This window comes from Manis javanica, chromosome 11, assembly GCF_040802235.1.
Source record: "Manis javanica isolate MJ-LG chromosome 11, MJ_LKY, whole genome shotgun sequence".
Lineage (NCBI taxonomy): Eukaryota > Metazoa > Chordata > Mammalia > Pholidota > Manidae > Manis > Manis javanica.
In genome coordinates this window covers 74,189,565-74,217,219 of record NC_133166.1, presented here as the reverse complement: position 1 = coordinate 74,217,219, position 27,655 = coordinate 74,189,565, and the positions used below count along the sequence as shown (strand labels likewise).

Here is a 27,655-nt window from a genome sequence, read left to right as displayed (position 1 = left end):
TAAGGCTTCCAAAAAGCACTCGCAAAAAAAAAAAAAACCACTCCGGTTTCTTTCCACCCGCCAGGAGCTGGGGGGAGGGGCACTCAGGTCCCGCCGTGCCGAGGCTTGTATCTTACCCCCTTCACAAGGCGCTGGGTTCTTGCAGGTGTGGATGTGGTCTGGATGTTGTCCTGTGTCCTGTGGTCTTTATTTTAGGAAGATTTTTCTTTGTTATATTTTCATAGCTCTATGTGTTTTTGGGAGGAGATTTCCACTGCTCTACTCACGCCGCCATCCTGGCTCCGCCCCTCTATTCGTTTGATTTTTATACTTGATTTATATGTGGATACCACATTTCTCTCTTTATTATTATTATTATTATTTTTAATAAAATGCTGAAGTGGTAGGTAGATGCAAGATAAAGGTAGAAAACATAGTTTAGTGTTGTAAGAGAGCAAATGTAGATGATCAGGTGTGTGCCTGTAGACTATGTGTTAATCCAAGCTAGACAAGGGCAATAAAACATCCATGGATGCAGCAGATTTTTCTCAGAACAGGGGGAGAGAGGTTCTAAGCTTCAACTCTGTTGATCCCCAATTTCTCACCTGATGGCCCCCCTGCGACTGTGCCTGTCTTAGGTTGTTCCTCCCTTGAGGAATCTTACCCATCCCTGGCTAACCAGTCATCTTCCGGGGCCATACAGGGAAATGTTAAGTTGGTAAGTGAGAGAGAAACCTTATTGTTTGAAAAGGTTAGTTTTTTACTTCTTTGCATCTTTATGCCCTGTGGCTTCTATGCCCAGCATTTGTCTTGAGGTATCTTTACCACTTGGAAGAATTATGATACACAGTAAATTCGATATGAAGAAATGAACATTTTTAAAAAATATGAAGAGGGTACTAAGAGGAAGAGCCTTTTCTTACAGAAGAATGCCAACTAACAAATACAGAAGACATGATAGAAAATTATCAACAATATAGTTAAAATAGGATATTTTCACCATCTAAAGATGCCCTGAACAAGTTATTTATTATTATGGAGGCAGAAAAGGGACTGTTTAGTGGAGAAATCTGGCAGATACCTCTTAACTGAGCAAACTTAACATCATCAGAAGTGACAACCAGTATCATGCAACACCTCGCTTGATGCGCTTTGAAGGACACAGTGTCTAGGTAGTGTTCCTGTCAAAAATACTTCACCTAAATGCAATTATGAGGCAACTGTCAAGCAAATCAAATCCAGGAATATTCAGCAAAATGAAAGACCTGGGCTCTTCTAGATTATCAACATCATTGAAAACAAAACAAAGGTGAGGGAACTCTCCTAGACCAAAGAGAGGTGACAGCTGAATGCAATGAGCTACAAACAAAAAACAAAAATGAATAAAGACATAGGACATTATTGGGACAACTGGGAAAATTGGCATAGTAAATAATAGGAACATGTTCGTCTTAAATTTACTGTGTGAATCATTGTATTTCACTTTAGAAACATGGCTTCCTTCTTAGAAATGCATCTAATGATTGAATCTAGTGAAAGAATCAGAGATAAACCATTACAATATCTATAACTTACTCTTGAATTAAAGCAAACTTACATAGGTGTGTATCAACTATTTCCATGTCCAGAAGTGGCCAGTGAATCTGCCACGTTGGTAGCAAGGTATCTTCTACTTCAGTTTCAGAGGTTCCAGTAGTTCTTGCAGAGGGTTAACTTTTGCATTGTCTATCCTGGGCTTTAATTACGGCCAAATGGCCCACAATGAGCGTACACGATCTGCATCATTTTACTTTAAGTGCAAACCTAATTGTATTGATGAATTAAAGCCGTCTGTTCAGCTTCATTGATTAATGCCATCAGATAACCAAGATCTAAGGAATTCACTGCCCAACACCTAACATCAAGTCCATATAACCAACCCATTGCACTAGGCTCTCTGTCCCTGTATGCACTAGGTTGTAAGTCCCTATAACCAACCCGTTGCACATTCACTCTGACAACGTCACGTAGGTCCCAGTTTATAAGACTCCTTTTAGCCAATATATGTAGAATCTTTTTAGTAACTGTGTTATTTCATTTTGGGAACTTGGAGAATTTTTTTTTAATTGTAAGTTTTCAGACTGTAACTTACTTTAAAAAATATCTGTCTTTGATTTAGTCCTTACTATGAAGCAGGCACTGAGCAAAGAATTTCTCATAGATTATGTCCTCTAATCTTTATAAGAACTGTTTTCTCAAAAGTGGCAACAGACTTAAAGAGGTTAGTGATTTGTCTAAAGTTACACAGCTAATAATTGGCAGATCTTGGTTTTGGCTACCTTATTCCAAATCCTTTCCTCTTAAGCATCTTTCTACAATATTATCAAAATCAAGTGTGAAAATATAATATTTTATAAAGATTCTTGTGCTTGCCAAAAAAAGACCCCCCACACACATCTCTTTTTAAAGCTAGAAAATGGAGGGACTACATTTTTTAGTAGCTTATTAGGGGGGAACTAAAGATATTTCTTTAAGAAGGTAAACTGTTGTTCCTGAATTGAAAGAGAAATTTTGATGATCACATTAAGTTTGGCAAATAAATACATACTATTAGTAAGAACAGCTAGAAGTCTATTTTAAAATCTATGAACAATGTAAAATGCTTTTTTACATTTATTTCACCTAAGCTCCCTGGACTCACAGCTCAAATCATTTGTAATCTGTCTCCAAGTACCATGACAAGAGGCATAAAAAGATTTTTGCAGTATTGTGTGTCTTTGTATAGTCAGCTTTCCCCTAGTTATTAGGTGTCAGAAATAGTGCTACAGCACCATGGGGCACAGTTCTTTCAGAGGTGGTAAGCAGGCATTCCAGGGATTTGCCCAAAGGTGAATTTTAATGAGGTCTGCCTACTTCTTTTCTGGCTGTTGAAGTAAGATGATAACCCGGGCTGTTGCTGCATGGAAATGAGTTCTGTGTGTATGCTAATCAGATCGCGGCCCTGGAGGGTAGCCAGCTGTTGGTTGTTAAAGGATATAAAACGATAGGTCACAGAAATAAAGCAAATCATTTCAAAGCTGATTTCTGGAGGCCTTTTCTAGCAAGGCAGAAGAAACAAGCACAGTGCCTCAGAGGGCAGTGAAGATCTCCAGCTCATCTGGAGGCAGGGGAGGTGAGGGAGTAGGGTTGTCATTCCAGGGCTTCTCCTGGAATTCTTTACCCAAATTTAAGCATGGTCCCCAGACCTTGAGTGGTGTCTCTATTTTTATTTGTAGTATAAATTCATAGTTTATTTTGGTATTTAGTAAAAACCAAATAGTGATAGATTTGGTCTGCTTTAGCTTCCAAGAAATTTCACTTTCCTCTTCTCTTCCAGTCTTTCCAGCACTTTCTTGTCTGTCTCCTTCACCTGCCCCACTTTCTCTGCAACCAGAAGTGACTAGATGTTTCCTGTATGTGGCTTTGACCCAATTTTCTTCTCTTGAAAATCTCTCTTGGCGATCTTATCCACTTCTAAGGCTTCAATAATGGGGAAAAAAATCTTATAAGAATGGGAAGAAAAGGAAAAAATGATGCATTGTCCATCTTATGAGTATTTCATAACCCTTCTTGAGCCATAGACCCCTTTAGCACTCTGATAAAGCATACAGACCCCTTCGTTGAATACTGTCTATAAATTCATATATTAAAATACATAGGATTACAAAGGAAACCAATAATGTTAAAATAAAGTTACCAAACTATTAAAAAGACAAATTTTGATATAGTAATACCTATTTGTAAATCCAAGGAAAGGAAATCCCGGGGCGAAATACCTCTAAATGAACTGAAATCAGTCAAAGGGAGAAATAAAGTTTAAAATACATTTATTGCTTACAAACTGCAGTCTGGGGCCCTCTCTCTTTCCTGCTCCAGCAAAAGCAAAACCGGCCCTCCCCCTCACCTCTCAGGTACAGATAAGCCCTCTCTTGCCCAGGTAATTACTGATACAGAGATGAACTTCTCTCCACCCCTGAGGAATGATGCAAATGCACTAAAGCCATACTTCTTGCCACCTCTGAACACATATTGATATGCAGATGTACTAAAGCCAGGCAAGATATTCTGGAAATATTAGGATTTTACCCACACTATTCCATACTATTTATTCATGAAATAACAAGATCTGATGACTACCATAATTTCTAACTAGTGTGTCAATAACTGTACATTGGTATAAAAATCCTTAATGGTGACAGAGTCACAGATTCTGCTGATAAGCCGATGTTTTTTTATGCCTATGTTCCTTCCTAAAGGGAGTGCTAGTTTACAGTTGGAGATTTAGAGAAAATAAAGATCAGGCTCATAGATTCCCCCTAAATTCTATCCATAGATCCAGGGTTTAGAACATCCATTCTAAAGATTTCTAGAAGGGATTGGGCATCCTTATTTGTATGGGGTCAGAAGCCACAGGGGGTGAAGAAATGGGTGGTGTAGTATCATTTCCAAGGGTACAATTCCTCTACCTCCCTCATCTCATATGTTCCGTTATACCTGGGCTTCTCACCCTCTTTCTTCCTCAGCATCTTTCATATTGAAGTAAAATCGAAACTCGTCAGTTCTATCTATTAGCAGCTGTGGTACTTCGGTTTTGTTTGTTGGGGGGATTCTTTTTTTGTTTGATTTTTAAATAGATTCATTAGTTGTAGGGGGAGCTGCAACTGCTGAGTATCCAGGGTCATTTCTTCATGTTATATGTAGTTTCTGATAACATAGATAATGAGGCTTAAAATGTGGATAAAATTAAAACATCCAACTTCAGCCTTTGTCTGTTGCCTTCAAAGGTTTTGAAGCAGATTTTGTTAACCCCTCTGCCTTTTTGACTGCCTTGCACCTTGGCTTCAGGAACACTGCCTCTCCTGCACCTCTCTTGTCTCCCTGCCTCTCTGTGGTCCCTTCTGAACCTCCTTTTCATCTGCCTCACACTCTGTCCCCAGACGGATGTACCCATTCCCCCCACATTAGGCTTGGAGCTCGTTTTTCTCTTCACTTTTTCCCTTGGCAGCCTCTCCCAATCCTCTCTCTTCCTTTCCCACGCTCCTCGTCAATTTTGGTGACCCATCTTCCCTGACTTTAATGAAGCTTAGTGAATCTTCTTTGGACACTTAATGTGCTCTGGGTCTTATCTTAGTCACTGAAGCTGTAATACCAGTCCAGTGGAGCAGTTCCCTGCCTTCATACACCATTTGACCCATCAAGGCAAGTCAGCCCTGAACAAGTAATTTCAAGAGAGGTGAGCAGGATGAAAGGGAAGTAACAGGACACTCTAGAGGTTGATAATAAGGGGTATCTAGCCTTGTTCGGGGCATAGGGAAGGCTGTGAGAAGAAGCAATGCTTAAATTAGGACTTGGAAGGTACTTGACAGACAACTCAATGACTAGTGCAGGAACAGGATTGGGAGGATGGACACGAAATGTCTAGAGAGGAGAAAAGGGGAGGAGAAAAGGATATCTAGTATGGCTTTGGTGTAAAATGCAAAGAGGGCACTTGAGTCTAGTGAGGCTGTGAGAGGCAGAGCCAGACTGGTAAACACTTGTCACCCATGTTGGTGGTAGGAGGGGGCACCATCCTAAGGACAGTGGGGAAGCTCAGAGGAAGTTAGCCAGGCAGCGGAGTGTTTAGATTTATATTTTTAAATGATTAGTCCAACTGTAGTATGGAAAATGGTTTGAAGGGACAAGAATGCATGTAGGGAAACCATGGGAGGTTGGTGTAGTAGCCCCAGTAAGAGAAGATATGGTGGCCCTGCAAGAAAGTCTGTCATCACTGACTCCTATCTGTCTCTCTCTCACCTTCTCTTCATACTCATCAAACATTAATCTTTTTAAAGATTTGGTTTCTAAAATCTCCACTACATGCATGCCTCTTTTTATTCCCACTGACCTAATTCAAACTTCTGTGTTCTCCTTTCCTGAGCTTTTGCAACAGCCTCTGGTCTCTATCCTTCCTGTCTGTCATTTGCTCCCTTCCAGGAGAACACAGGTGTGCTGTCAGAGTTTAGCCCCTGAAACAGACTTGGCTGTGCTCAAGTGCATCAAATTAAGACCAAGCTCCTCTTCCTGATTCACTGCCTCCAGCGTGGTGCCTATGGATGCCACAGCAAGCTCCTGCCCTCCTCTCCTGTCTGATGCTCCCTGTGGGTCACCAAATCACAAATACCCCAGTAGCTGTTTTACAAGCTCCTTCCTCTACCTAGAATGTCTGTCCCTTCCAACTCACCCCTAGAAGTTATATCTTTGAAAATTTATTCCCACTTCCTCCCATTCCAGATGGCCCCCCAATGGGATGAGTTTTTCTTCCTGCCCGTGCTCCAGTGGTACTCACGTGATGTGCTACCCATCCAGTGAAGCTTCTTACTCTTGTGTCCCCACTTCTAAGAGTCTACCTCCTACCTGAATCATTATGCATGAGTCAAGCTTTTTCACTACATTATAGGCTCCAGAGGACTCAGGAGACGTTTCACAGGCATTTCTGTGTTGTGTACAGTGAGTTGCTTGTCCTGTGTGTATAAAGGGCTTAGCAAATGTTTGATTCAGTTGTGAGGTTCAGGGGCTGATTGGATCCCCAAATTATGAATGTTTTTGGGTCACACCCCCAAACCCATTCTGACTGTGATAGTCATCATACATAATCATATTTTATTAAGTGTATTGTATTTGGTTCTAAAATGGAGGTAAATACAAAAAAAATTTTTTTTTTAATTTAAAAATGTTCATTCTAAATGGAACAAGCCTCATGAAGAGAAACAGTAACAGTTTTATTGAGAAGCACTGGATTCTCTGTGGAAACAGAAATTCATTCTATTAAGTATTTCTTGGGCCTTAATTATGTATCCAGCACCAGGGATGTCAAAACAAAAGGTCTCTGTCCTGGAGGCACTTAACAGATATCTTCATAAGAGTTTGGAGTTTCCCATCAAGATTTGCAGGAAAATTTACATCTCTTAAACTGGGAAAAACAAAACTGTCATTCCTTTGTTAAAACATTATGTGTCGCCTGGCTTACTCAGAATTAAAAACCACGCAGCCTACCCACAATGCCAAGGAGAGCCAGGCACGGTGTATATGTTGTCAATATATAAGAAAGTATCAAAAGAGAAAACACATTCATTAGGATATTGCTGATTATAGTTTATTTAGGGATTGATTATCACTTATTTTATACATTCTTTATCTCCCACTTTAATAAAACCCTGCAACAATCAGGTTTTTAAATTTTCTTCTCAGTATCATTTTATGCCTTATGCTGGGAAGCAGCAGTGGAGGTGTTAAGCAATAGTAGTAACATTTATAATTTTTATTTTCAAGTAGTAATAAAAATAATATATTTTTAGTTTCTGAACTAGTTTTAGTATATGCCCAACCTTGTACTAGAGGTATGTGGCCTTAATTTATGGCCTCAAGTACCTCACAGAAGTGGTATCTTATGTAAGAGTTGCATTGCTGTAGGGAGAAAAAAAGAATACATTACTAGAGAAAAATGCTTGTGTTGGAAGCTCTGATTTTTTTTCAAGGCTTTTAAAACTGGACATGATAATCCTGAAATATGAGTGCTAACTGGGGAAAACAGAGCATAAATGCTCAGAACACAGTGGATTAGGATAGGGGAAATATAAGAGGCCTTTGATGGAAAATGTAAAATATGAGGAACATATATTCAGAAAGCATGAAGAGTATTTTTCAGATGTCTCTGTATGCATGAATAAGATTTTTGGCTTCAAATTTGACTAAGTTTTGTTTCTTTGTTTTTCCACAATCTTTTCTAAGAATTGCCCTGGTGGAAAATATTCCAGAAGGCCTTAACTATTCAGAAAATGCACCATTTCACTTACCACTTTTCCAAGGCTGGATGAACTTACTCAACATGGCCAAAAAGTCTGTTGACATAGTGTCTTCCCACTGGGATCTCAACCACAGCCATCCATCAGCATGTCAGGTAAGCTGCATCCTGTGTGTGTGTGATGATTTTACTTAGTGCACTTTACTCTCTGTGGTATTGCCTCCACTCCTCAAGTTCAGTGAGTTTGTCCACCTACCCCCATAGTCCACGTGCATCATCACACCTGTATGTACATGCTATTGTTCATCACATTGCTCAGGTCCTACTACAACACCAGGCTCACAAGGGCAACCTCAGGTTCATCTGTGCACCCAGTAAACTCTGCAGCCTCACATATAGCTATCTGCTGGGCACGCCCCACAATTCCGCTTTGCACACCTGCATGTTTGTAGTTCTTGTTCCTTACCTGCTTGCAGAGGCATTTATCTAGTTAATTGGTGTCATGATTTGCCTTCATGACCCATGGAGTTAGATCATGGAGTCAAACTTCCCAGTATGTTTGTATATTCTTGACTCTGTCATAACTGAGGGAATAGGAAAAAGAAATGTACTGACCACAAGAACAACCTTTAGAAAACTGACTCAATGAACTAAATGATTTCTGAATAAAATGTCTTGGAGATAAGAAAAATGATACTAGTCATTGTTAGCACATTCTTCTTTCAATTGGTCTGACCGTGATAGCACTGAGCTGTCCATGCTATTCCAGCCAAATAGATGACCACTGGCCTGAACTTACATGTCCTGCAAGGAGAAACCCAGTTTTGTCTTTTTGTATATAAAATGTGTCAGCATTAAGGTAATAATCATTACCTTATTGGTGCTTTGAGATCTGTTTCATTATACTACTTTAAAACCAAAAGATAGCAGAGAATAGGTGAAAATAAACAAAATACCACAGAGGCCGTGCTAAAGAGAAATGGAGTAAACTTACTGACCGTGCTCTGCACTTTTCCACCTCTGCTATTTGAGCAGGTGTTTCAGGTGTTTATTGCTGCATTTATCATCCCAAAACTAGGTGGTTTTCAAAATAACAATCATAAATTTATTAGTGATTCTGGGCAGGGCTTGGCAGAGAGAGCTCGTCTCTCCTCCACATGGTGTTGGCCTGCGGCTGGAGCTTCCAAGGGACTTCCCCGTATCCAGCATCTTCCCAAGGAGGGCTGGGATACCTGGGGCTGGTTGAATTTCTCTGTGTGTGTGTGTCTCTCATCATTCAGTAAACTAGCTTGAACTCTTTACATGGTGGTTTATCCGAAAAGAGCAAAAGCAGAAACTGTGAGGCCTCTAAAGACAGGGCTCTAGAATCCCAGTTGCATCTACCTCATACTATTGGTCAAAGCAAGTCACAAATCCAAGATGGCAGAAGGAGCATCCATAGGGGAAAGAGGGGACTGTTGGCAGGCATCTTTGGAGATGATGTGCCACAGCGCACTGTGGCCATAGCCACCCACATATCCCTTCCATGTAAAAAACACACTCCTCATCCCCAAACCTTCATCCTAAGGCAGCAAAAGCTCAAAGCCCAAGAGCTCGCCATCTGCATCAGGTCTGGATGAGGCCCCTCATGTCGGCATCTCTGGATTTGGAAACCTGTGAACTACAGGTTTTCCAAACTTGGGGAACAGGGGCTGTCTCCAGACAAGGAGCTAGTTCCGCACCCTGGGAGTGCCTTCCTGACCTGTCCTTCTCAGGAGTGCTCTGCTCCACCCGCTCTGTTCTTTTGTTTCCATAAGAAATAGCCTGTTTGCTTCAGACTTTCTTTCCTAGTTGGCTTCTGGCCAGTAGAAATCTGAGGCCCCAGAGACCTCTTCACATTATAAACCATCCCTATCTTTTTTCGGTCCAGAACAGAATGGTACAACCCCCTTAGAAACTTTATAGGCTTTCTAGGTATCCGATGGTAATCCATTCTATTAGCAAAAAGCCACACCATGAAGAACTTGCAGATGGGTCCTTCTCTTCTTTGGACTATGACTCGGGGTGCTTCAAGACCATGCCCTTAGAACTGTCAGGAGCCCTTCTGCCTGGCTGAGAGGGTCTCTGAGGCTCCCACCACTTTCAGTCTTTCAAAGGTCTCAACAAGGAAATGTACAGCCACAACTTGATCTGATCTTTACCCTAAGGCCATTTCTTACTTTGCTGAATTGAGAGACTGTCCTAGATTCTCTACATTTTCTCAAAATCCTGCATGAAAACCAAACAATTCCTTCTCATCATATACCTCTACAACTTTGGTCATTGGCTTGAAAACTCTCCTTAGCCAGATCCTCAAATCCATGAATCATATTTTCTATCTTCTGCTTTACAGCACAGTAGTGCTGCCAAACATTCTACCACAACTTTCTCAAGGCTCCAAAAGCAAGTTCTTTCCTCTCCTTCCAGCCTTGAGTAGCAGAGGGGGTTCCAGCCTCCATCACCACCTAATTCCAAAGACAATGCTACATACTTTGAGTGTTTGCACAGTAGTTTCTATTTCAGTTTTATATTGTGGCATAACAGTGACTCCAAACTTTCTTAGTATTATTTCCTATGATTCTGTGAGTTGGGTGCATGGTTTTTTTTGCCCCAGTGGTGTTGGCTGGGACCACATGTGCCATGTACTTACCTGGGCAGCAGCTGAGGCTGGACCATGTGAGGGCTGGCCAGGTTTCATTCTCCCCATGTGGACACTCATTGTTCCATAATCCAACCCCAGCTTTTTAGGGCAGCTGGATTTCAAGACAGTGAAAATGAAAATGCAAGGCCTCTTCATGCCTGGGCTTCTAGAACATTACCTTAACCGCATTCTGTTGGGTAAAGCAGGTCCCAGGCCAGCCCATATGCAGGGGAGAGACAGGAGACCCTAGGAGGAGCACGTGCATGTAGGAGTGGGGAAGAATTATTGGCAGCAAATTTAGGAAACAATCTATTATAGCAGGTGTAATGTCGTGAACACGAGATAGTTCAGGTTGTCTTTCCTTAGTCCTAGACAAGACCTGCAATAAATTGAACAGGAGCTGTGAGCCTTGGTTTGACTTGGTGAGCCTTGTGGTGTGCTGGGAACCCAGGTGAGCACAGACACCAGTGCTGTGAGCGCCAGGCTATCGATGGCAGCCTTCCACCTCACAGGCGCCCCTGAGGAGCCAGGTGCATTGAACACATGATGGGAGGATCGACACTGACACCTGGACTTGGTGGCCTGGAGGAACACTCTTTCCTGATATGCTTTGCCTCTGGAATGGTGCATTTTTCTCCCCAACTACAAACTGACCTTAGCTAAGAGGTTTTATTTTCCCCAGTAGCTACTATTTCTCTCTGACTCTGCCCACAATCCTGGTTGGCTTCCAGGATTCCTATGATCAGTGTGGATTTGGAGCTGATTAGGCTTGGAGGGTAGGGTGCCCAGTAAGGTCATTTGCAGGATTCTGGGGGCCCCGGGGGCTGGGGCAGCAGAGCAGGTGCCCAGTAGTTCTGATCTGCTTTGGGAGTGGTGTGCAGTGGTTCCAGGAAGGCAAACGAGGACACTCCATGGCTTTGTGGGTAGAATCTCTAGATGGGTGACTTGGCCTCCTTCAAGTCGATTTGCAGACACTGCCTGAGGACTTGTGGTCTCTCCCTTCTTTTAAACTGAGCTTTCATCCGAGACATTCAGGTGTGAGCTAAGCTCATGCTGCTCCAATTTTGGCCCTGGGACCAGGAACATCTTTATGACCTGAGAGCTTATAAAAAATGCAGGATCTCAGGGCCTGACTCAGAATTTCCATTTCAACAAGATCCCCAGTGATTCACCTCCTCAGAAACATTGAAAAGTGCTGGACTAAATCATTCTGGCATCTTGCTCTGTGAGCCCAGCAAACCTTCTGAGGTGTTCAGACCATCCTGCAGAAGATGGGTGTTAGGGAGTGGCAGCCTCTCGACACTGTGGTTCCTGAAGCCACATCATGGCCGGTGTTCAGTGCTGTTCACAGGCAGGGTGAAAGGACGAGGTTCAGGTCTGGCTTGTAGAGGGGTGCCTGGCACAGTGCTGACGTGCACCAGGTGTTCAGGAAATAATTGTTGCATAGTTGTTGAATGGATTGTGTCAAAGACAAACGAAGCTGGACCCTGGGTAAAGGGGTAAGGACAGATCTTAATCAGTTACATCCCTTTGCAAAGGGGAGGAGGGCCCAGACAAACTTAACTCAACTTAGATGTGTACAGAGATGACTAGGCATTTTACAGGGAAGAGGAGGGAGCAGGGAGGGGAACTGGTGAGGTTGTGCCCAGTCAGGGAAGTAGAACTTTATGGAAAGTGGGAAGAGGGGATTGGTCCATGTGAAACCATCTGGGTTTGCTAACTGGCTCTGGAGGCCCTGGCTTCGGGGTTGGCTGGAACAAACACTAAGATCTTTGGGCAGCCTTGAGCTTTCTCAAGAGGCACTTTAAGGGGTCAGCCTAGGGACATGGCCCTGAGCTGTTAGAAAAACATGTCTGCTCAAGCGTTTCAAGCAGAGGTGGCAGCAGCGCCTGGTGAAGAAAGCGCGGTGCTGAGAGTCTGTGGATTTTATAGAACAAGGCTGAGGCCTGGTGAAGAACAGGGCTCAGAGAGCCTGGCTAGCATTTGGCTAAGGGGAGACTGCCAGTTGCATGACTTCAGAGTGGATTAAGGTGGAGTTACTGGTGGAAAGGAAGTAACTGAGAAGCTCAGTCAGGGTGCTCTCCAACTGGCCTGTTGCCAAGCTCTTGGCTCCACTGAGCTTGCACAGCAGCCCCTTGGAGGTCACCCAGTTTGAACTGTATCTCCTGTGGAGCCACACTGCTGCTCCAAAGACATAGGTCTGCTGGTGCTCATCCCCTAATGACACCAGGCTCCTTTCGGTTCATAACCAGCCGCCTTCCTGAGGCTATTCACCCTGGCCCTGTGCCAGGGGCTGTCTGCATATGCCAACCAGAGTGACAGGATTTGGCCTGCCTGGAGATTAAGTGGAGTCATGTGGGCTGGGAGACTGACCTCGTAAACAGTCCCCCACACCTGCTTGCTCTTGGCCTTTCCCGTGGGCAACACCAGCATCTGGAAGGAGCTGGTTGGCCCTGGTGGGGGCGGATGTGCCCTCAGCAAGATAGGGAACGTGCTCCTCTGCCTCCAGCCCATTGGTGGCCAAGTGACTGCTGCAAATCCCAGGCCCCTGGACCCCCTGGGGGCACCAGGCCAGGACTGTGATCTTCAGAGAGCGAGTGCGCCCACAGAACAGGGCAGCGGGAGCCCCCTTGCTCTACTTCCCATCTCAACCCACACAGCTCTCAACCCCACAGCAGTAGTCACAGCAGGAGAACAGTGGGAGGGCTTGTCTACCACGTGTCTTGGGCTTTTAGAGATAATATTTACAGCACCTGTTCCCAGCCTTCCTCCCCTGTCCCCATGCCAGTTGGGACATAATTGTGCAGAGACAAGGGATGGTAGGTGGAAAGCAGGTCCTCGCTGGGAATTTTCCTCTTCAGGGTACAGTCTAAGGACCCCATATCCCATCTTTCTCAGGCCATCAAGTTGTACCCTTCCGAGAAAAGAAGGTCTTGGGTGAAAGCCTATTTGACCTAAATTTTTTCTGATCTTATCTTTCAAATGGAGTAGGAAATTTCTCCCTAACATTTCAAACTTGGGTGGCCTATCTTTGGACCTGTGAGCATGCTTTTATTTTTTACTGAGACCTTATAAACACTGGGATATGGTCATTGATGTATTGTGTGCACACACACAAAAATGCTAAGAAAAAATAAATTCACACCCAAAATACTCAGGTGAGCTAATTTAAATTTCTTTATGATGTGCCTATAAAATAAAAAGTGGCTCAGGTTCACAGCTTCTTTTCTATCAATATTCCAAGGGAAATCATCATTCTGCTATAAACTCATAAGCACTGGGATTAGCAAGAGGTTAACCTCTTTGATTCTTTTAAAATGCAGTCATGTAGACATGCATAAACCATGAACCCAGACATTATTCCCAATTATTTGGATTAAATAATGACTTTTCTTTAAAGTTATCTTACCTTAGTTTTGTTTACCTGTGTACTTCATTGTTTTCTCTCCAGATTTTCATTGCTGTGTTTCTTACTTCCCTATGGTCAATTTATGTTTTGGGAACTTTCTTTTAAAAAGAGTATTTTTTTCCTAATTATAATAGTATGAACTTTTTGCTATAAAAAATTTGGAAACTACAGAGAAATGGAAGAGGTACAAAATCATCCATGTGACCATCAACAAAATTTATTTTATAATCTTTTGGTATTTTATGCATTATTACATACACATGTCCATCTCATATAAAGAAATTCATATCTTAATTTTAAACTGTATACCATAAACATCTTTCCATTTTATGACAACACTGGTGAACATTATTTTAAATTGGTTGCATCACATATAACATAGTGGATGCACCAGATTAAATTTTTATAATAATTTCTCTATTATTTCACATTTAAGCTCTTTATTTTCCTTTTTCTGAATAAGTTCCATTGCAGTAAGTACCTTTGTGCAAGACATGTTTTCTTTTTGCTAATTCATTCAGGATTAGTTCTCAGAGGTGGGATTAGAGGGAATCTAGGCTGCTTTTGTAAGACCATGGGACTTTCAGGGAGCATGTAGAGACCCTTGTGTTTTGGTTTTGTTTTGGGCCAGAAGTTTGTAAAAATTCCTCTTACCCTTGGGGTTGATTAAATTTACAGAATGTGCCTTGATGTGTCTTTCCACATTACGTTAGCTTCCATCTTCAAATATCTTTCCAATATGTAGATTGAAATCTTTCTTCAAGTAGGACAGGATTTTCTTCTTCTATCTGCACGCTTAGTCTTTTTGCCTTTTTCCTCTTCCAGTGCAACCATTAGCCATTTGGCATATATCCCCTAGGTACCTGCCACCCGTTCCTCCCCTTAACCCTTCCTGTTCCTGTGTGCGCTTTAAGATGGTTCTTCCATTCAGCCTTCAGGCCACTTACTGGGGCCTCACAGGGGGCCACGTCATTTACTCTTCTAACTTAGTTCTCGAATTGTGGGTCCTGACCGCCCTGAGGAGCTCACACCTGTGTCAGCTCCCGTCCCGTCTCTCAGCGGCCTGTGTGCTCAGGTGCCCACTGTGCTCAAGCACATGCTCTTGTGTTGGATCCCCTTAAATGTGCTGGTGTTTAACTTTATTGGATTATTAGTGGCTTCTTACTGTCAGTAGTGGGGCAGTATAGCTAGACCCAGTGAGGCAGCCAGAGAGCACCTCCCCCACTGATACTCCCCCGGCTCCAGCCCCAGGCCCTGGGAAGCTGCCTCAGCTCCTGCCCAGCCCTATGGGGTCAGGGAGCAGAGACACCTGTGTGGGGCTGAGAAGTACTCTGTGGCCACCTGGGCTCCTCAGAACCCACCTCTGCTAGAAACTGGCTGGCAGCCAGCCTCAGAACTGCTAAGTTCTCCGGGAAAATCCCGGAGCTGGGAGTAGAGTGACTTGGGGTCACTTTCTTCCCAGAATATCCCTTCCCTTCCCAAATAAACGTAACAAAATGGTCATGTAGAGAAAAGTGCATTGAGCAACTATCACTTCATTTCTTGGGCTTCAGTGTCCTTATGTTACGGGAGGCATTGTGTATTTTGCTTGTTCTTGTCCCTGCTACAACAAAGAATTGAAGGGCAGAGATACAGTAATGAAGTAGAGTGAAAGTTTTATTTTAAGTTACTTAAAGAGAGAAAAGGTTTGGATGACCTTAGGGAGGAGAGGTGCCCTCAAAGGTTTAAGCTTTATTTAAAGAGAGCAAGTGCACACTTGGAGAAAGAGGAGTGTGAGCTACCTCATAGGAGAGGCGCGCTGAAAGGTTGAGATAAAGTTTTAAGGCTACGCACTTAGAAAGTGCAGGTGACCTCAGAGAGAGTTGCTCACTGAAAGGTTTAGGTTCTGGGGTTTTGTAGATGGTTGAAGATTTTCAGGAATGCAACACAGGGCCAGGTGCAGACAGGCCAAATTGTCCCAGAATGTTCATTTTGTTAAGATATTTTCTTTTTTTTAACTTAACACAAGAAATATATTGCTTTGACTCCTTTCCAGGATATCAGCTTCTGTCTGGAAGTATATCTACCAAGACTGTCTGCCCTGCCTCCAAGGTGGGCTGAGCCACTGTCCATTTGATTCAAATGCAACCTTAGCTTTAAGATAGAATTCTTCCTGAGTAAGCTGGGCCTTTTAGCAGGTGCTAAAGTAAATCTTACAAGGGTAGGATCTAATTGACACAGTGAAAACATAGGCTATGCTGAGGTACTTTCTTTTATCTGGGGAGTATTCAAACTTCTAGGCCAAGTTGCTCCTGACCTGCTGAGCTTTCTATTTTTTTTTTTTTTTTTTTTTTTTTTTGAGAGGGCATCTCTCATATTTATTGATCAAATGGTTGTTAACAACAATAAAATTCAGTATAGGGGGGTCAATGCTCAATGTACAATCATTAATCCATCTCAAGCCTAATTCTCGTCAGTCTCCAATCTTCTGAAGCATAACGAACAAGTTCTTACATGGTGAACGAATTCTTACAGAGTGAATAAATTCTTACATGGTGAACAGTACAAGGGCAGTCATCACAGAAACTTTCGGTTTTGATCATGCAATATGACCTATAAACCATCAGGTCAAATATGAATATTCATTTGATTTTTGTACTTGATTTATATGTTGATCCCACATTTCTCCTATTATTATTATTATTTTTATTTTTAATAAAATGCTGAAGTGGTAGGTAGATGCAAGATAAAGGTAGAAAACATAGTTTAGTGCTGTAAGAAGGCAAATGTAGATGATCAGATGATCAGGTGTGTGCCTATGGACTAAGTATTAATCCAGGCTAGACAAGGGCAGCAAAACATCCACGGATGCAGAAGATTTCTCTCAAAGCAGGGGGGGTGACGTTCTGAGCCTCACCTCTGTTGATCCCCAAATTCTCACCTGATGGCCCCCCTGCGACTGTGCCTGTCTTAGGTTGTTCCTCCCTTGAGGAATCTTACCCGTCTCTGGCTAACCAGTCATCTTCCGGGGCCATACAGGGAAATGTAAAGTTGGTAAGTGAGAGAGAAGCCATATTGTTTGCAAAGGTTAGCTTTTTACTTCTTTGCAGATTTATGCCCTGTGGCTTCTATGCCCAGCACTTGTCTCGAGGTATCTTTACCACCTGGAGGAATTATGATACTCGGTAAATTCGATATGAGGCACGAATTCTATTTAAAGTTTGTAATTAGGAAGGAAGAAGAAAAGCTATAGATGTAGCATATGAAGGAAACTTGGGAGGATTGATTATTTCTTTGACATATCTTCTTGTATAGTACCTTAAGTATGTATAGGTTTTAAACTACTAACTAATTTGCACACACATATTGACATAATAGGAATACGGTGACATAAACAAAGCAAATCTATAATTACCAGCCATCTCCAGTGAAGCCAAGAAAACCATTTAGGCACCCTAGGCATTTGTGAAAATTTATCTATGATATGATGGATATTTTCCAACTGTACTTGAACCATCAGACAAATTAAAGCAGCCCATTTCTGGGATCTGTTCACATCCCATATGTTCTTTTAACCATAGATAGTCTATAGTCATGAGATTTTGGGGTGCTACAACTTGCACCCCTCCCAACTCCTGGTTGAGTTCCAACAGTACAGATCCAGTCAAATTCGTTGTCTCACTGTATGCACATGCCAGCCTAGACATCTCCCTCCTCCTTCTCATGGCAAGTCCAGGAGATGGTGGGCTGGATGCAGCCACAACCGCAGCATCGTCCGGATCCCTGTGGAGGCTTTTTGATGATCATCCCCCGGCACGAGTCCTCCAGAGAGTGCTGATGCCGGAAGCTCCTCCTCATATCGTATCTTAGTTCATTTTCTGGGTATCCAAGCTAGGCCTTGATCTTCTGCGTAGAAACAAACAGACCCTTTGCCCACACTTTGACATGCCCTCTATACCACTGTGCAGAACTCATTGGAGGTCAGCACACAGTAACTGCTTTTTTTTTTTTTTTTTAATTAAGAGAAAGGAATATTATCAGAAAAGAGTACCTCCATAGCTGATCATCTGACACCCTTTAAGTGATCAACATTAAGGATATTTAAAGCATGCGTTGATCTTTGATTTACCAATAGTTTTATCCTGTTAAGGAGTAATCCCCCTTTTCTTTCTTTCTTTCTTTTTTTTTTTTTTTTTAAATTTTTAATCTACACTTACCTGAAGAATACTATGTTTACTATGCTCTCCCCTATATCAGGTCCCCCCTAACAACCACATTACGGTTACTGTCCATCAGCTTAGCAAAATGTTGTAGAGTCACTACTTGTCCTCTCTGTGTTGTGCAGCCCACCCTCCCCTTTCTCCCTCCCCCCCATGCATGCTAATCTTAATACCCCCCTTCTTCTTCCCCCCCCTTATCCCTCCCTGCCCACCCATCCTCCCCAGTTCCTTTCCCTTTGGTACCTGTTAGTCCATTTTTGGGTTCTGTAATTCTGCTGCTGTTTTGTTCCTTCAGTTTTTCCTTTGTTCCTATACTCCTCAGATGAGTGAAATCATTTGGTATTTCTCTTTCTCCGCTTGGCTTATTTCACTGAGCATAATACTCTCCAGCTCCATCCATGTTGCTGCAAATGGTTGGATTTTTCCACTTCTTATGGCTGAGTAGTATTCCATTGTGTATATGTACCACATCTTCTTTATCCATTCATCTACAGATGGACATTTAGGTTGCTTCCAATTCTTGGCTATTGTAAATAGTGCTGCGATAAACATAGGAGTGCATCTGTCTTTCTCAAACTTGATTGCTGCGTTCTTAGGGTAAATTCCTAGGAGTGGAATTCCTGGGTCAAATGGTAGGTCTGTTTTGAGCATTTTGATGCACCTCCATACTGCTTTCCACAATGGTTGAACTAATTTACATTCCCACCAGCAGTGTAGGAGGGTTCCCCTTTCTCCACAGCCTCGCCAACATTTGTTGTTGTTTGTCTTTTGGATGGCAGCTATCCTTACTGGTGTGAGGTGATACCTCATTGTAGTTTTAATTTGCATTTCTCTGATAATTAGCGATGTGGAGCATCTTTTCATGTGTCTCTTGGCCATCTGTATTTCTTTTTTGGAGAACTGTCTGTTCAGTTCCTCTGCCCATTTTTTAATTGGGTTATTTGTTTTTTGTTTGTTGAGGCGTGTGAGCTCTTTATATATTCTGGACGTCAAGCCTTTATCAGATCTGTCATTTTCAAATATATTCTCCCATACTGTAGGGTTCCTTTTTGTTCTATTGATGGTGTCTTTCGCTGTACAGAAGCTTTTCAGCTTAATGTAGTCCCACTTGCTCATTTTTGCTGTTGTTTTCCTTGCCCGGGGAGATATGTTCAAGAAGAGATCACTCATGTTTATGTCTAAGAGGTTTTTGCCTATGTTTTTTTCCAAGAGTTTAATGGTTTCGTGACTTACATTCAGGTCTTTGATCCATTTTGAGTTTACCTTTGTATATGGGGTTAGACAATGGTCCAGTTTCATTCTCCTACATGTAGCTGTCCAGTTTTGCCAGCACCATCTGTTGAAGAGACTGTCATTTTGCCATTGTATGTCCATGGCTCCTTTATCAAATATTAATTGACCATATATGTTTGGGTTAATTTCTGGGGTCTCTAATCTGTTCCACTGGTCTGTGGCTCTGTTCTTGTGCCAGTACCAAATTGTCTTGATTACTATGGCTTTGTAGTAGAGCTTGAAGTTGGGGAGTGAGATCCCCCCTACTTTATTCTTCTTTTTCAGGATTGCTTTGGCTATTCGGGGTCTTTGGTGTTTCCATATGAATTTTTGAATTATTTGTTCCAATTCATTGAAGAATGTTGCTGGTAATTTGAGAGGGATTGCATCAAATTTGTATATTGCTTTCGGCAGGATGGCCATTTTGACGATATTAATTCTTCCTAGCCATGAGCATGGGATGAGTTTCCATTTATTAGTGTCCCCTTTAATTTCTCTTAAGAGTGACTTGTAGTTTTCAGAGTATAAGTCTTTCACTTCCTTGGTTAGGTTTATTCCTAGGTATTTTATTCTTTTTGATGCAATGGTGAATGGAATTGTTTTCCTGATTTCTCTTTCTATTGATTCGTTGTTAGTGTATAGGAAAGCTACAGATTTCTGTGTGTTGATTTTGTATCCTGCAACTTTGCTGTATTCCAATATCAGTTCTAGTAGTTTTGGAGTGGAGTCTTTAGGGTTTTTTATGTACAGTATCATATCATCTGCAAATAGTGACAGTTTAACTTCTTCTTTACCAATCTGGATTCCTTGTATTTCTTTGTTTTGTCTGATTGCCGTGGCTAGGACCTCCAGTACTATGTTAAATAACAGTGGGGAGAGTGGGCATCCCTGTCTGGTTCCCGATCTCAGTGGAAATGCTTTCAGCTTCTCGCTGTTCAGTATAATGCTGGCTGTGGGTTTATCATATATGGCCTTTATTATGTTGAGGTACTTGCCCTCTATTCCCATTTTGCTGAGAGTTTTTATCATGAATGGATGTTGAATTTTGTCAAATGCTTTTTCAGCATCTATGGAGATGATCATGTGGTTTTTGTCTTTCTTTTTGTTGATGTGGTGGATGATGTTGATGGATTTTCGAATGTTGTACCATCCTTGCATCCCTGGGATGAACCCCACTTGGTCATGGTGTATGATCCTTTTGATATACTGTTGAATTCTGTTTGCTAATATTTTATTGAGTATTTTTGCATCTACGTTCATCAGGGATATTGGTCTGTAATTTTCTTTTTTGGTGGGGTCTTTGCCTGGTTTTGGTATTAGGGTGATGTTGGCTTCATAGAATGAGTTTGGGAGTATTCCCTCTTCTTCTATTTTGTGGAACACTTTAAGGAGAATGGGTATTATGTCTTCTCTGTGTGTCTGATAAAATTCCGAGGTAAATCCGTCCGGCCCCGGGGTTTTGTTCTTGGGTAGTTTTTTGATTACTGTTTCAATTTCTTTGCTTGTAATTGGTTTGTTTAACTTTTGTGTTTCTTCCTTGGTCAGTCTTGGGAGGTTGTATTTTTCTAGGAAGTTGTCCATTTCTTCTAGGTTTTCCAGCTTGTTGGCATATAGGTTTTCATAGTAGTCTTTAATAATTCTTTGTATTTCTGTGGAGTCTGTCGTGATTTTTCCATTCTCATTTCTGATTATGTTGATTTGTGTTGACTCTCTTTTTCTCTTAATAAGTTGGGCTAGAGGCTTATCTATTTTGTTTATTTTCTCAAAGAACCAGCTCTTGGTTTCGTTGATTTTTGCTATTGTTTTATTCTTCTCAATTTTGTTTATTTCTTCTCTGATCTTTATTATGTCCCTCCTTCTGCTGACTTTAGGCCTCATTTGTTCTTCTTTTTCCAGTTTTAATAATTGTGATGTTAGACTATTCATTTGGGATTGTTCTTCCTTCTTCAAGTGTGCCTGGATTGCTATATACTTTCCTCTTAAGACTGCTTTCGCTGCATCCCACAGAAGTTGGGGCTTAGTGTTGTTGTTGTCATTTGTTTCTATATATTCCTTGATCTCTATTTTGATTTGTTCATTGATCCATTGATTATTTAGTAGCATGTTGTTAAGCCTCCATGTGTTTGTGAGCCTTTTTGTTTTCTTTGTAGAATTTATTTCTACTTTCATACCTTTGTGGTCTGAAAAATTGGTTGGTAGAATTTCAATATTGTGGAATTTACTGAGGCTCTTTTTGTGAGCTAGTATGTGGTCTATTCTAGAGAATGTTCCATGTGCACTTGAGAAGAATGTATATCCTGTTGCTTTTGGATGTAAAGTTCTATAGATGTCTATTAGGTCCATCTGTTCTAGTGTGTTGTTCAGTGCCTGTGTGTCTTTACTTATTTTCTGCCCGGTGGATCTATCCTTTGGGGTGAGTGGTGTGTTGAAGTCTCCTACAATGAATGCATTGCAGTCTATTTCCCTCTTTAGTTCTGTTAGTATTTGCTTCACATATGCTGGTGCTCCTGTATTGGGTGCATATATATTTAGAATGGTTATATCCTCTTGTTGGACTAAGCCCTTTATCATTATGTAGTGGCCTTCTTTATCTCTTGTTACTTTCTTTGTTTTGAAGTCTATTTTGTCTGATATTAGTACTGCAACCCCTGCTTTCTTCTCACTGTTGTTTGCCTGAAATATGCTTTTCCATCCCTTGACTTTTAGTCTATGCTTATCTTTGGGTTTAAGGTGAGTTTCTTGTAAGCAGTATATAGATGGGTCTTGCTTTTTTATCCATTCTATTACTCTATGTCTTTTTATTGGTGCATTAAGTCCATTTACATTTAGGGTGACTATTGAAAGATATGTACTTATTGCCATTGCAGGCTTTAGATTCGTGGTTACCAAAGGTTCAAGGTTAGCTTCTTTAGTATCTTACTGCCTAACTTAGCTCGCTTATTGAGCTATTATATACACTGTCTGGAGAGTCTTTTCTTCTCTCCCTTCTTATTCCTCCTCCTCCCTTCTTCATATGTTGTGTGTTTTGTTCTGTGCTCTTTTTGGGGGTGCTCCCATCTAGAGCAGTCCCTGTAGGATGCCCTGTAGAGGTGGTTTGTGGGAAGCAAATTCCCTCAGCTTTTGCTTGTCTGGGAATTGTTTGATCCCACCATCATATTTAAATGATAGTCGTGCTGGATACAGTATCCTTGGTTCAAGGCCCTTCTGTTTCATTGCATTAAGTATATCATGCCATTCTCTTCTGGCCTGTAGGGTTTCTGTTGAGAAGTCTGATGTTAGCCTGATTGGTTTTCCTTTATAGGTGACCTTTTTCTCTCTAGCTGCCTTTAAAACTCTTTCCTTGTCCTTGATCCTTGCCATTTTAATTATTATGTGTCTTGGTGTTGTCCTCCTTGGATCCTTTCTGTTGGGGGTTCTGTATAATTCCATGGTCTGTTCGATTATTTCCTCCCCCAGTTTGGGGAAGTTTTCAGCAATTATTTCTTCAAAGACCCTTTCTATCCCTTTTCCTCTTTCTTCCTCTTCTGGTATCCCTATAATACGAATGTTTTTCCTTTTGTATTGGTCACATATTTCTCTTAGTGTTGTTTCATTCCTGGAGATCCTTTTATCTCTCTCTATGTCAGCTTCTATACGTTCCTGTTCTCTGGCTTCTATTCCTTCAATGGCCTCTTGCATCTTATCCATTCTGCTTATAAATCCTTCCAGGGATTGTTTCACTTCTGTGCTCTCTTTCCTGACATCTGTGATCTCCTTCCGGACTTCATCCCACTGCTCTTGCATTTTTCTCTGCATCTCATCCCACTGCTCTTGCATTTTTCTCTGCATCTCATCCCATTGCTCTTGCATTTTTTTCTGCATCTCTGTCAGCATGTTCATGATTTTTATTTTGAATTCTTTTTCAGGAGGACTAGTTAGGTCTGTCTCCTTCTCAGGTGTTGTCTCTGTGATCTTTGTCTGCCTGTAGTTTTGCCTTTTCATGGTGATAGAGATAGTCTGCAGAGCTGGTACAAGTGACCGCTGGAAGAGCTTCCCTTCTTGTTGGTTTGTAGCCTTTTCCTGGGAGAATAGCGACCTCTAGTGGCTTGTGCTGGGCAGCTGTGCGCAGACAGGGCTTCTGCTTCCTGCCCAGTTGCTTTGGGGTTTATCTCCACTGTTGCTGTGGGCTTGGCCTGGCTGGGGCTGTTCCTCCAAAATGGTGGAGCCCCGTTAGAGGGGGAGCAGCCAGGAGACTATTTATCTCCGTAAGGGGCCTCTGTGCTCCCTGCTGCCCAGGGGGTTTGAGTGCCCAGAGATCCCCAGATTCCCTGCTTCTGGTCTAAGTGACCTGTCCTGCCCCTTTAAGATTTCCAAAAAGCACTCTCCAAACCAAAACAACAACAGCAACAATGAGAGAGGGAACAGAAAGGAAAAAAAAAAGAAAAAACACGCGATTTTTTTTTTTTTTCCTCAGGTGCCGGTCCCAGGCACCCGCTCACTGGTCCTGCTGCCCTGTCTCCCTACCTCCAGGGTCCCTGTCCTTTCAAGGCTTCCAAAAAGCACCCACCCACCGGTCCCGCAGGGAAGGAACGCTCAATATTCTTTGTCCTCAGGCACTGGTCCCACGCACCCGCTCACCAGTCCTGCCGCCCTGCCTCCCTAGCACCGGGGTCCCTGTCCCTTCAAGGCTTCCAAAAAGCACTTGGCAAAAAGAGAGAAAAAAAAAGGGGAAAAACGCGCGATTTCTTCCGTCCTCAGGTGCTGGTCTCAGGCACCCACCCACTGGTCCCACAGGGAAAAATGCGGGATATTCTTTGTCCTCAGGTGCCGGTCCCAGGCACCCGCTCACCAGTCCCGCCGCCCTGCCTCCCTAGCACCGGGGTCCCTGTCCCTTTTAGGCTTCCAAAAAGCACTCGCAGAAAAGAGAAAAAAAAAAGGGGAAAAACGCGCGATTTCCTCTGTCCTCAAGTGCCGGTCTCAGGCACCCGCCCACCGGTCCCGCAGGGAAAAACGGGGGATATTCTTTGTCCTCAGGCGCCGGTCCCAGCCACCCGCTCACCAGTCCCGCCACCGTGCCTCCCTAGCACTGGGGTCCCTGTCCCTTCAAGGCTTCCAAAAAGCGCTTGCCAAAAAGAGAAAAAAAAAAGGGGAAAAACGCGCGACCTCCTCCGTCCTCAGGCACCGGTCTCAGGCACCCGCCCCCAGGTCTCGCAGGGAGAAACGCGGGATATTCTTTGTCCTCCGGCGCTGTTCCCAGGCACCTCCTCACCGGTCCCGCCACCCTGCCTCCCCAGCAACGGGGGCCCGTCCCTCTAAGGCTTCCAAAAAGCGCTCGCCAAAAAAAAAAACTGCTCCGGTTTCTCTCCACCCGCTGGGAGCCGGGGGGAGGGGCGCTCGGGTCCCGCCGGGCTGGGGCTTGTATCTTACCCCCTTCACAAGGCGCTGGGTTCTTGCAGGTGTGGATGTGGTCTGGATGTTGTCCTGTGTCCTGTGGTCTCTATTTTAGGAAGATTTTTCTTTGTTATATTTTCATAGCTCTATGTGTTTTTGGGAGGAGATTTCCACTGCTCTACTCACGCCGCCATCTTGGCTCCCGACAGAGCTTTCTATTTTTAACTGGTTAACTCTCTGAGTCCCTTCTAGTGGGCTTTACTGGCCTTACTCTCTTTCCACCCTGCTCATACCTGTTTTCCTGCCTAACACTTACTTTACAAAATGAAGATATTGGCAGACTGTTGGCCTCAGAGGTACCTCCCAGCTCCGACATTCCCAGCCCCAGTGTCCTGAGGGTCCTACATCATGCTTCAGCATGAGCAAGGGAAGCAGTCAGTGTGGTTTCCAGCTGTGTGCTGTGGGGTCCTGGGGATTCTGTCCAGGAGGCAGAGAGGGAATGGAGGACAATTGGCGGGATCCTGAGGTTTTCATTTGAATGAAGTTCAGCTGCGAAAACAAGTTTAAAAACTACTGCTGTGTTCAACATGCTCCTCAGAATTAGTCTTACAGAGCATGATCTTCTCCTGATTTCCCTTTGGCATTTTAGATTTTCCCTTCACGTTACAGCCTGTCCACCTGTCGTTCTGCATCAACAGAAACAGGCACTACTGATAAACCCCACTCTCTGAGGATGAAAGGGTCTCCTGTGTGAAGCAGCCTCTTCGAAGTCACCAAGGGGCTGAGCTGGGTGTCTGTCCTTGGGCCTTTCCACAACTTCCTCCAGGCCCGTACTACCTATCATAAAGTTTTTGCAGACATCAGAAAAAAATGGCTTAAAATAGGTCAATGTGCCTATCTTAACTATCTCTGCTATCGCCAGGATGCTTTATTTGACTTTGAAATGTTTGCTAATGTTGCACACCAGAAAGGGAAAGTTTTTAAATTGCTGATGTTGAAAAGCCTAGGGGAGTTTGTTATTCCTTTAAGAAAGCATGATGAGTGAATTTAACTCTGAATGCAGTAATCCTCCCTGTAGGTCTCTACATAGAGTAGATGTTTCCTACCTTCAGAAATTAGTAGTTTGAATGTCTTAGCAAAAAAATGTGCTGACAGAGGGGTAAGACACTGAAAATGATATTTTATAGAAGTTCCACACCCAAGCCCCAGTTCATTACAGTAAGCACTATAATTAAAAAATTCAAGAATCTGTGGTATAGGTAATCAGCACATACTAAAAGTAAAAATATACTTTATTTAATGACAGTCTGCCAGTATCTGTAGATTGTGGAGTTTCTATTTTTATTCATGTTTGAGAATCTGGTCTTCTTCATTTTAAATCTCATAAAAATAACACAGTGGGAATCAATTTAAGGAAAAGAGCCAGAAATACAGATAGGTTAGAAGATCTCTTATGTTTCATTTGTGCTAAATATATTGTTAACCAAGAGCAAAAAAAAGTGTTTGTTTAAAAATCTGTTTAAAAAACACATCAAGCACATTCGTTCTTTCTCTGTGCAGAAGGGAAGAATACAGATAAATACATGATGACCGTGAGCCTGGGCTCTAGACATCTGGGCCCTGCAGGCATCCCTGAGCCCTCAGGGGCTGTGGCAAGAGTATAGTGTACAGCTGGACAGAGTGCCCAGCGGACAGAGAAGGTTGGGCTGGTAATTAAGTCTGTCTAAGGAGAACTCTGAGCTGCAGGCTCAGGGTCTTCCTTTCCATCCTGTGTCCCAGCTTCTCACTGCCCAAGCCATAGCCTCTTTGAAAGGACATTTGGAATTTACGTGGGCCCTGAAATCACCAAGTCTGCAGCTTATTTTCCTGTCCTCCCTCTGTCTCTCCATGCCTGGCTCTGGGCTCTGAATGCAGAGAAAATTGGTCTCATTGGATGAGCTCCGCTTGAGGAACCCTTACTGCCACACTTAAGCAAAAAGAGAGCCTCCAGGCATGACATGGGCTGCAGCCTCTACTCTGCCCTCCAACACGCGGGGTGGTGGAGTTTGGGCCATATGGGGCCAGCTTGGCTGGATCATACCTGACGCTCCCCGCTGCTGTCAGCTGTCACGAGGCACCGCACACCAGCACCCTCCTCCCACCCTCCAGAGCTTCAGGCTTTGCTCTCAGGCTTCCCTCTTCTCTGAGGCTGAATTGCAGGAACCACTGCTCTGCATGTCCTCCATTCCCTCTTCTCAGTCTCCAAATCCCTTCCATACAATCACCATCCACAGTCCCTTCTTATCAAAATAGAAGACTTGGCCACTCGGGGACCGTTAAGACCAAAGCCTATTGCCTGTCTGACCTAAGTCTGTGGGCACTATTCTGAGCCTCCCTGACATTAAAATTTATCACAAAAAGTATATGCTTAGGAAAATCTTATAAGGAAAACCTTTATTTTTTATTTTGTTTTCTTCAGTTATTTTTAGACCCTATTAATAATTATCAATTGCTCAGCAGAGCCTTAGTTGAAGTCAATAAAACATGTTTTAAACAAGAAGGTGAGTTTGTGCAAGTCACTTAGTTGCTATGACCAACCCTGTAATAGCTAACACTAATGGGATGCTTACCTACTACTAATGCCTTTCATCCTCACAGAAATGTTCCAAAGTAAATACTAATATTATCTACATTTCACTGAGGAAGAAACTGGAGAGTACTGAGATTAATAAATACAGCTTGAAAATTGGGAGACCTGCTGGAATCTGGATCTCATGGGGCCCAAATGCAACTGTGGAGTATTCTCTGCTCCCTCTTCACATGTACATAAATTCAGAGTTAATGAAAAAGTAAAGGAAGGATAGATTTGCACTATAGCATTGAAATTATTGCAAGTGCACAATACTCAAAACAAATCACGTCATCTCTGTTCAAGCTACTACTATGTTTATATACTCTTCTGAAAGAATTTTCCATGAACACCAATTGCT

At 42.7% G+C, this 27,655-nt stretch overlaps 1 protein-coding gene across 8 annotated transcripts in view; it reads left to right on the top strand.

The window, feature by feature from the left end:
- The window catches only part of PLD5 (phospholipase D family member 5), a 457,751-nt gene that overhangs the window by 240,614 nt on the left and 189,482 nt on the right, over nucleotides 1–27,655 (top strand). For all 8 annotated transcript variants that reach the window (XR_005062463.2, XM_073216684.1, XM_073216683.1 and 5 more), the window contains one exon: nucleotides 7,765–7,933. Coding sequence is in view for 7 of the 8 variants with exons in the window: in XM_073216684.1 (XP_073072785.1) it covers nucleotides 7,765–7,933 (169 nt within the window). In the remaining variant the exon portion in view is untranslated. The remainder of the gene's footprint in view (nucleotides 1–7,764; nucleotides 7,934–27,655) is intronic.